Source organism: Alligator sinensis, unplaced genomic scaffold (genome assembly GCF_000455745.1).
Source record: "Alligator sinensis unplaced genomic scaffold, ASM45574v1 scaffold755_2, whole genome shotgun sequence".
Taxonomy (NCBI): Eukaryota; Metazoa; Chordata; order Crocodylia; family Alligatoridae; genus Alligator; species Alligator sinensis.
Genome location: NW_005841883.1, coordinates 3,272,128 through 3,283,156, shown reverse-complemented (window position 1 = coordinate 3,283,156; position 11,029 = coordinate 3,272,128). Strand labels below are relative to the sequence as shown.

Sequence of the window (11,029 nt, the reverse complement as noted above, 5' to 3'; positions counted from 1 at the left end):
GGGGGGGGGGGGGGGGAGGGGCGGAGCTGCCATCTACCATCTACCACACAACAGCCTGCAGCACTGTGTGCAAGCCCCCCCACCCCAGAAGGGGTACACTCCTTTAAAAAGTTTGAAAACCCCTGCTCTACAGATTTACGCAGTCTTCCCAAGCAATTATAAGAGGAAAAACAGCCTTAAGGTCAGCTTTTTGGTTTGCCAACTTGAGACGCAGGCTGTAGTCTGTGATCACTTAGAAGATTTAATAGTAAGTTGTGACTTCTTATCTGAGAAAGAGCTGTTAAATTAGGCCCAGCTATGTTTTGGTGATTCTTTGAGAGGTAGTTAGCTGTGTTAGTGTCAAGTCACTCAGAAGGCAGGGTAAAATAGAATCATAGAGGTAGGGTCGGATGGGACCTTGTAGATCTTCAAGTCCGACCCCCTGCCTGGGCAGGAGGGAAACTGGGCTCAAGTGACCCCAGCCAGGTAGGCATCGAGCCACTTCTTAAAGACCCCCAGGGTAGGAGCCAGCACCACTTCCCTTGGAAGTCGGTTCCAGATCCTAGCTGCCCTAACTGTGAAGTAGTTCCTACGGATGTCTAATCTAAACCTACTCTCCAACAACTTGTGGCTGTTATTCCTTGTTATCCCAGGGGGCGCTAGGGGAAACAAGGTCTCCCCCAAACCCTTCTGGTCCCCCCTAGTGAGTTTATAGACGGTCACAAGGTCCCCCCTCAGCCTTCTCTTGTGAAGGCTGAACAGGTTCAGGTCCCGTAGCCTCTCATTGTAGGGTCTGCCCTGCTGTCCCCGGATCATGCAGGTGGCCCTCCTCTGGACCCTCTCAATGTTGTCCACATCCCTCTTGAAGTGGGGTGCCCAGAACTGGACACAGTACTCCAGCTGCGGCCTGACCAGTGTCGCGTAGAGGGGGAGGATCACCTCCTTGGACCTACTTGAGATGCACCTGTGGATTCACGATAAGGTCCGGTTAGCCCTGCCGATCGTGACCTCGTGTTGTTTAAGGGGTGGGGAGGTAGTGCTAGAAGAGAAAAACAAGCAGTAAACCTGTAGGAACAAAGTGGATCAAAAAAGCTAATCTAAGTATGAGGTAACAATTCATAGTCCTTGTTTAAACCATACTTAACACAGGTGTGTTTGTGGGTGATTTCGTGTTCTGCAGTTTCCCATTCAAACTAGTCTTTAAAATTTGTTTGCCTGAGAACAGCAATCCTGAGGTCAGCATTGGAGTGTCCAGGGATGTTGAAGTGTTCTGTTACAAGCTTTTGTGATTCTTTAATATGATTGTTCCTCTGAGTGAAGTAATGCTTGTATGTCTGGTATTATAGAAAGTGGTATAAGGGTTCACAGGAATAGTCCTGAAAAGGAAAAGGAAATTATGAAGATGAGACCAATGTGATCAAAGTTCTCCCTACCAGCGAAAAGTTGAGGTGTTAACCTCTTTTTAAATTAACCATGTGCCCAAGGTCTTGGTGAGATCATGAAGGTGACCACATCTTATTGGTTAAAATCAATTTCATTATGTCATCTTATGAGAGAGAATTCTCTGTACCCTTGAAGTCAATGGCAAATTCAGATTGACTAAGATAAAAGCTAGATAAGGGCCCTTTGTGTTTTTTCACAAAGGAATGGTAACTTCAGTTGTTTTATACAAAATAGGTCTGCCAACATTTTCAGTTTAGAGGCATAAAGATGGTAAAAAAATGAAAACTATAGCAGTTTTTATAATGCATGTATACTATTAATTGATTCTATTGTTTGGCTATTTCAGGTGTAAAAAGCTGTGATATAATTACCTGCCTTTTGTAATTCATTCAACAGAAATTTTATCATAGTCATATTCTACAGGAATATTCCACTAAAGTCAAAAAGAGTTGGACATTAGGCCAAAGTCTGCTCACTTTACTCACACAAGTTGGTCCTCATTGACTTTGTTGGAAATACTAGATTTAACTCTTCTAAGTCCTTCCATGTTCTTGCTTCTTGCAGTTGTTCAGTCACGCTTTAAAAGCTTATCCTTGCATGATAACTGATGTTCCCTAGCCACATGCACAGTGTCATTAATATGCAACCCATTTAGATGGTCTTTTTGCGGTAGCTTTGTAGAAATGTAAGAAATAAACTCAAAGTCCATTACAAAAAAATCTTTGAGGTTCTTTCCCACCAAATACAATTATTTATGTTTATGCCATGAAATATATTTGTCAATATCTGAAGTATTTGTAAAATTCTCATGAAAAGTGTCCTTCAAGCTTACTTTTAATTCTGTCCTGATTTAACTCTATCATGATTGAGAACTTGCACTTTTCAGGTGGCTTCTGTATATTCCAGTTTCTTGAGATTAGGATAATACCTTCATATGTGCAGAAACCCTTCTTGAAGAATTCCAGCTACTTCATTTCTTTTCTGTAGTGTTTTGCTGGATCATAAACTTCAGTAACTTCACTATGTGTGATTTTGACTCTATGATAGTTCACTGGATGCCACTGAAGAGCTTTATTCTGAGTTGTTGCAGTGGTGCAGATCAGGGAGTTACTCAGGTAGTGGAATTATGTTTGTACAAATTAGTTTCATTATGTTAAATGAATGCTAATTTACTGTATTTATTTGATTCTAAGACATGGTCCCTCCATTTAACGTGGGGAGAAGCACCTCGTCTTAGAATTGAGTACGGGGGTAGGTGGGGGGAGGCAGGTGGCTGCCGTGGCTTGGGCTCCAGCCCCTACCATGGGTTAGGGCCATACCCGCAGCTGCTGCCTATCCCTGTCCCCCACCTGCCATCTCTGTACCCTGCCATCTCCCTCCTGCAGCCTCTCCCCCCTCATGACCCCCCAACACACACACACACAGTCTCCGTTCTCCCTCCTGCAGCCTCTTACCCCACTTTTACCCTTGTTCCATATCAGCAGGGTCTTTGCACACTGCATCTAGGGCACAAAGCATAGCCCCAGCCTGGCCCCATAGTAGCAGCTGCTATGGGGGATAGAGTGGAGCTGTGCTCAGTGCCTCTAGCTAGAATAGGGATGGATCCTGCCAGCATGGAGCAGAGGTTGGAGAGAAGTGAGGGTGCAGGAGCAGAGACTGGGAGGGACAAGCAGAGCAGAGGCTAGTGGGAAGGGAGGAGCTGAGGCTGCAGAGGGGGCAGGCATGCTGATCCATGCATCAGCATTGCCTCTCCCAGGTGACAGGAGGTTAGGATTCCACTCTAGCAACAAGAATGTAGAAGACACGTATATAAAAAAAAAAGCCTAAATTACGTGATAATGCTTCTATGTTCTCATTCAGGAGACACTTAAAAAGGAAGAAGATAGTCTCAGCAGCACCACTGGGAACCCTACAGTATATCTGTTACATAACACTAAAAATGTAGATAGACCAGGAGCTTGTCATGGTGACTAACTTTATGTATATGCTTTTCTTGAAGGATTGTTCAACTTCAGAAGAATACAGCATTGCTGCAGCATTACTGACTCTGACAACTGCGTTCTACAGGGTAAGATTTTACTGGTCTTAATTAAAGGCACTTGTTTCCTAATAACTGTTTATATTTTTTTAAATCCCTAAAAGGAAAGAAGCACTAAGAGAAGAGCTAAAAAAGGATAGGAAATGTCTAAAATCCAATGATGTCAATGGGAGTCTTCACTTGAATTCAATGGGTTTGCATCAGGGCTGTGCTACATAATAGAAATTACAACATTAGCCCGCTACTGAGCACCACTCATTCTTTCTCTGATGCACTAGTAAATTAGCACTGAACTATTATTACGGTTGTTGGAATCATTGTTTTTGATTCAGTACCAAAATTGTACATCTCAATATTTTTTAGGTTAAACTAATTGTACATTACATCATGGCCCAAAATACAAGTTAAAACGTCAAAGCCTATTTTATTGTGAAACAAAAGGAATATTGTAAATGGTGTATTTTAATTGTACACATGTGGTTTCAATTTCAGATTTTTGTGGGTTTTTTTCTTGGTTTTAATGATCAGAATGCTTTCCCCGTCAGTTGTACTCTTCATTCTAAGCACAGGAATACAAGGTGTTATCATGATGATCACTACAAAAATACAATAAATATCAAGATTACAGTGGGCACCACTGTACAAACTGGATCATGAACTATGTCAAATCCAGCTGCGATCTGTGCCCACAATCCTGGTTTCTTGCAGTATCAAGCTGCTGAATCCATCTGTGGTTTTTAATTGAAACCAAGTATTATAATTGAAAAGTTTACAGATATTCCATAGTGGAATTTGTTTTTGGACATAGGGAAAAGTCAGTACAGAAAATTCCCAGACATAACAACCGGTAACATGCTTAAGTCGAGAGCAACTTTGTCACACACAGATGTATAGAAGCTTTTCTGAAATTTCATATCTACTCCAGTCATTAGTATATGATACAGGTAAAACATAACCCATTCAGCAGATTTTTCTTGCCTCTTGCAGTTCATAGTTTGAAACACTTTTGGTCTTTACTTAAACAAAAAAAAAATACTAATTTTTGCCCCCCTCCAGGTTCATGTACATGATACCATATGCAGTGATTCCAGGACTGCTTTTGGCAGATAATTTTCCAGGAGGCCCTTTGGTCATGTACATTCAGTTATGCAACCATGACACTGGCGTTTTTCATTTGTTTGTTTTTTCACTTTTGGCATGAAACTATTTGTCTTTTTCTTTGGCTAATGAGTTATTTTTATTCTCTGTCTTCTGGGACCCTGAACAATATAACCCTCAGGTTTTTGCTGTCTGTTGATGCCACTAGGTTAACCAATATTACCGCACAAATATACTAGAGACAGCGTTCTGTGAAGAACCTGATGATATATGGATACCCATGAGATTTTTCTGTTAATGCATCTGTCAAACATTTCTTACATTGAATGACCAATCTGTAGTGCAGATTACTTAGTTGAAAGAATTACTAAGTTAGTGCTAGATCTGTTCCTGCTCCTGTGGAAGTGTTCAGGCTTTGGAGGAATTTCTATAAAGCTGATCTGACTTAGTTAAGTAGAGTAAATTGTAGAACTTCCAGGTTGTTTTTGTTTCTGCTTGCTATTTTCTTTCGTGTCAGTTGCTGGATAATTTTACTCTCTTATAAAAATAGCTCAGGTGGCCTAAATTTTTCTATGAATTGCAGCAATTACAGGAAGCTTTAGTTTCCTTAGTAGATAAATTTTGATCTACTCATCTTATATATTGGCCCTAGATGTAGAATCAAGGACAGAAAAAACTGACAGCAATGAATCATAGAGAAGTAGGGCAGGAAGGGACCTGCAGAGGTCATCTAGTCCAGCTTCCTGATTGTTAGCCTGCAGAATCATGAATACTCATTTAAGCCATAATAAGCTTTTAACTTCTTAATAAAGAGGAGCAAAATGTAGAATTACAGTATAGAAACTTTAGTATTCAGTTCATTAAGTAAGGGTGCTGAAAAGATCTCAAAGCCTTTCCTGTCTTTAAAACAGTCCGCTGAAGACTTGAGTCTTGGATGTGACAGAAGACCCCTTACTTATTGCATGAGCCTAAAAGTATCCAGAGCAAATGTTCTGAGACCACGGATGCTAAAAGGATGATAATTTTCCATGTCTCAGACCTGAATTGAGAAACAAAGGAACCTGATTGCCTCTTGAAAAAAACAGATGTTTCTGCATAATAGAAAAAGAATTTTGTTTTTCCCAGATCTAATCCTCAGGTTAAGTGACGGTCCCTGTGGTATGTCCCATAAGACACAATTTTTGGCAAAAATACAGAAGCAGGGGTTTTCTGGGGGGAGAAAATTTTGTTTTGTTTTGGTTTTGCTATAAAATTAAGCGTTAATCTTGAAAACAAATTACGTTGGTTAGTATGCCAAACCAACAGAGGAGCTTTTGGAAAGATTTAGCAAGGATTCCATTTGCAACTGGAATATGAGTCAAACTTTAAGAACACTCATTCAAAATTTATACTGGATTGGACTGGGCCAAATAGTTCTCAGTCTGATACAAGCTTCTGAAGGGAGAGCTATGTGTTTCCATTTATTTTAGATAAATGATGCTTTCCTTTTTTTAATGATGTTTTCCTTATTCCTACAGAGCTGACTTGGGTTAGGCCATTGCTAATATTCCACTATCTCAGGCTTTGCAGAGAAGTTCTAGCCTTACCCATTGCCTGGTGATTTGGACCCTCCCCTGGGATGTAAGAGATGTGGGTTTGAATCTTTTCAGGGTGAGGAGAGCCTAGAACCCAGCAGTTAGACTTCTTGGGCATGTACTGCACTCCATGATGCTGTTAGTTAGGTATTCTGGTTCATACAGATCTCTATTCCAACTTGAGAGAGATGTCTTCCTTTCATCCCGAAGTCTGATACCAAAGAAGAAGTTTCCAACATACCCAACCTTTCCTATACTAGGCACCTCCCTGCACAGTGAATAGATGTTCTGGATCACCTTTAGGAGCCATTTAGATCTTTTTATTCACTGTATAGAAAGCCTAGGTGCCTAACCCTGCATCATGGCACCCACATTTTATGCATTGTGATGTCTGGGTGAAGTTACCTTAGAGGCAGGTTGCGATCTGGTCCTATGTCTATTTTTATATTTTCTAAGCATGAATTTCTGCTAGTGCTTTTCATTATATCATATTTACTACACTCACCCTTTCCCCAAAGAACAGCTCTCTAAAATTGTCCATAGGTCTTAAGTGAGGAACCTGATTTTTCTTCACTAGAATAAAAGCAGAGAGGAATAGAAATGTGCAGACACTGTACTTCAATGACTGCCAAAAGGGCTTCCACTTCTAACTAGCCCTAGCAAGTAGAAGCACTGGGTTCCTATGTTAGCCCTCTCACAAGCGCAGTATGTATTGGCTGAGCAATGTAGCTTGTGCCTGAAGCAGTAGTTGAGCTGGCTTAGGGCAAGCGAGCTGCTGCATATAGTCTTTGGTATCTTGATATTATATATATATTATTTATAGCAGGGCTGTCTAATGCATCATTAACCTGTGGCCACTACGCTGTTGGTCCAGGGGTACCTGCACGAATTCAGCTGCTGCTGCCACCTGATCTCTGGGCTACTTCTCCCTCTTCCAGCTTCTGTTTCCTACACCTGTGCCTGAGGAAGCATGGCATGCCCTGTAGGGCTGAGGGACCCAGGAGCCAGAGGTTTGGGGTCTGGAGGGGCCCAGGGACCTTGTGCGGCCCGGGAGCACCTGCCACATAGTGGGAGGGGAGCCATCCAACACAGGTAGTTGCTGCTGCCTCAACCAGCAGCCTGCTGTCTCCTGGGATGCCATATTTTCTGGACACTGGCCTCATCCACAGAAACTCACGTGTGCGTTGTGCAGCATCTCAAGGCTTTTGAGGCACTGCATAATGCACCCTGCATATGTGATTTGGTTCTCTGCACTGCATATTTGCAGCGCAGAGCCAAATTTAGATACCAGGAAACCCTAGTATATATATTTTTTTAAAGTGCAGAAAAAAAAGCAGGGCAATTCATGTGGCAGCAGCATGTGCTACCCAAAACTAGAGCCTGGACAGCCGGGCTCTATACACTCAGATCACTGCTGCTGGAGTCCTGGGGGGCCCCACGACCCCAGGTAAGTCTGCTGGGGCCAGTCCAGGTGCTGGCCCCAGCCTCCCCTACCCCACCTGGAGCATTAATCCTTAATAAGGATAGAGGTTTTAATTTGTGCCATAAGTACCACTTTTTTATAGCAATTTGTACTAGTTCACTAATTTCTAATAGAATTACCAGTGCCTCAGTTATGATATGTCTAGGAATGATTTATAATGTACATAGGCAAAATAACTGAACAGCTTTTTAGCCTTCTACTGTAATAAGAATTGAAAGATGATCTGTTTCATATCTATAATTTACCATTGCTGTACCAGTCTGTCCTAAAATTGCAGGAGATTGAAATTTTCCATTTTCTACACTTTTGTTAAAATTAATTAATTTCATTTCCTGTGTTTTCAAATCAATCAAACAATGAAAAGGAGTAATTAGGTATCAAAGTTCCTTGGCCTATATGTACTTTGCAGCTGCAAGCATTTGAAGTTTATAAATAATGAATAGGAAAAAGAGTATTTGAACAGAAGTGGGGTAGCAGGTGAAACCAAGGAAAGGAATATTTTAGCTGAATGACAGTAGAAACATTCTTAATGCTGAAGTTTGTTAGATTTGAATTCTCTTCCAATGGAAGTTGTAAAATTTCCATCTGTTGAGACATTTAGCAGTACCTGGAAGCAGCATTTTAAAAGTGTGAGAGAAATCAAAGTTGTCCCACCACGAGCTAAACACAATGATATAATAGGTCTTTTCCATTTTCTGATGTCTGATTATGAAAAGTTTTGTCTAGGGAGTTACGAGACATATCTAAAATAAAGAGAAATTATTCTAGTTTACAGTATCTCTTAGGATGTCCACTGAAATTCCAGAATACTAGTAGTTAATGTCCAGGGACTAGGCTGTTGTGAAACTTGATTTGACAGGATATGGTTACAAAAACATACTAACTCATAGCTGGCAGCTTAAATTCATAGACAACAAGTCAGTCCTGGGTGCATACTTGTGGGCAGAAAAATCGTGATTTTTTTTTCTACAAAAAAAAAATGACACTGCTTTTCAAATTTAAAAATACTGGACTTTACGTTACCAGCAGTGTGACTCATCAGTGACAGCAGTCCTTTCTAACATGTATTGTAATGTCATGCAAGCAAACATTTTTTTTTTGCTTCTGATCCAAAAAGGTTTTAGTTTACTATTAGTAATACTGTCGGAATTTTGTTTAAAATGTAAATAATATAAATAAAGAAAATGTATTTATACATGAAAATGGTAATATGTTTTCCAGAGTTTTGCTTGCAGATGGCCTGTACTTGGACTCTAGTCATGTTCTAATATAAGGCTGTATATAGCTATATATATACAGCCTTATATTAGAATGTGTGTGTATGTGTGTATTAAAACATGTATATTAAGTAGTAATCCCTGTTATATGTTTGTTGATAGACAAATATTTTCTTGACAATTCAAGAATAAGGATAAGATGCAAGGGATGCTGTTTAATTAGGCTACAACTCATCCAGGAATGCTGTCTCTCAATAAAGTGTATCATGCAAATTGCAAATTAGATGTTGGAGCAATGTGAGCGGCAAGGATTTTTGGAGGGTGATATCTTTTATTGGACCAACTGCATAGTTGGAATAGTTAGACAAGTTTTCAAATGCAAGACCGTCTTCATCAGGGCTGAGACGGGAAGCATAAACAGTAAATAGTAAGAGCTGAGAGTAAAGCTGTGAAATTGGAGTGGAAGAGGAGATTTCCCAGGGATAGCAGACAAACAATTAGCAAAAGGAAGAAGGTGATCACTGGTAGATCAATACCTATCAAAAGGGAGGGGAGGTCATTAATTCCTGTTGTGTCCAGGAAAAAAAATCAGGAATCAGGTAGATTACTGTGTCAAAATCAATATCAATGTTTAGTCCTTGGTTCTTAGTGCCCCACCAGCTTAAGAATTTTTGTTTGCATTTTAAAGGTGTTTGGTAGATTTCCCTTGAACATGAGGATATTGAGGTCCAGAAAGGGAGTGGTTGTTCTGTAAAAAATGTGCTCCTGCTGGTACCTGCATGTGTTAGTCCTTTATATTTTTCCTGTGAAAGTTCATTCTGGCACATACTTGGTGTTTAGTTGCACCCACATAGTTACTGTGAGGGCATTTGGTACGTTGCATCAGATATATCACGTTTTGGGAAAGGCATGTGCCAGGAGCCATGGATTCTGATGGGTCTGTTTTGCAAGGGTGTTGATTGTAGTCGCAGTGAAGATGTGCTGACAGTTTAAGCATCTGTTGCTAAGGCAAGGCTGTGTCTCATTTGATGTCTGTTGAGCAGTGAAGACTTTGCTTCCTGATTGATGAAATGGGCAAGGTTAAGGGGTTGTTTGAAAGCCAGGGGCAGAGGGACTGGGAATATTTCTCACAAGGTCTGATCTTTGTTAAGTATAGGCCATAGTTGTTTGATGATTCTTCTAATCAGTTCCAGTAAGGGTGGTGGTACGTGACCACCAAGGGTATGTGGTAACAGAAGGGTTTCTTTTTTGTATTGTACCAGGTTACCACAGGGTATTTGGGGGGCTTTTTCTCTATTGGAATCTATTGGATATTCTATTTCTCTACTGGAGTGTTCTTGTTGTAGGAAGGCAGATTTTCGGCTGGCCAGGGGGCATCACACGTGTTCTCTTCAGAGTAGATGCAGTGGTATCTGAGGGTCTGATTTGATTTTGGTGTGCTTGGGATAATTGCTGGTTTTGTGGATATATGTATTTGGTGTTCCACAGGTTTTTTGTATATCATGGTTTATAGGGTGCCATCCCAGATGTGGATCCTGGTGTTGAATCAATATAGTATAACATGAGAAAAATGTTTGGTATTACTTACAGCAAGAGATGCTCCATGAGAAGACAATAATCTCTCCCTCCCCACTGCACCAGCCTAACCAAAAAGTAACAAGATGAAGTAGAAAAAAACCCTCTTCTTTCCTCCATATTCAGGCATAATCTAAACCTGTTCATTCTCTCAGGACTCAGAAGCTGTTTATCCCCTAACATAGTCTGATCAAACTCTTCCTGCCAAAACCTTCAGTATATTTGAATGAAGATTCTGTCACAGTTAGGATCTGGGTTTCAAGAAATAGATTTCAGTTCTGAAGCCTTGAATTTTGCATAGCCTTGATATCAGCTTTCAGTTAATTGGATCTTGAATTATATATATGAGTTATGTTGTAGTTGGTGGGTGTTTGAAGTGGTAATTTTGAAGATTCGTTTAGTTAACAATTGTCTATGAACACAGAAGTGTCATATGGTCATAAAAAGCATTTTGTCATATGGTCATAAAAAGAAACAAGGTTAGTCAGGCAGGATCCACCTGCTATGAATCCGTGCTGGTTTCCCTTTTATAGTTTCATAGTTTCTAGGGTCGGAAGGGACCTGGGCAGATCATCTAGTCCGACCCCCTGCCATGGCAGGAAAGAGGACCGGGGGCAAAAGA

At 40.6% G+C, this 11,029-nt stretch overlaps 1 protein-coding gene across 1 annotated transcript in view; it reads left to right on the top strand.

The window, feature by feature from the left end:
* The window catches only part of SBF2 (SET binding factor 2), a 500,212-nt gene that overhangs the window by 371,491 nt on the left and 117,692 nt on the right, over positions 1–11,029 (top strand). Inside the window, 1 exon segment of the mRNA XM_025196666.1 lies at positions 3,422–3,490. Coding sequence (XP_025052451.1) covers positions 3,422–3,490 — 69 coding nt within the window.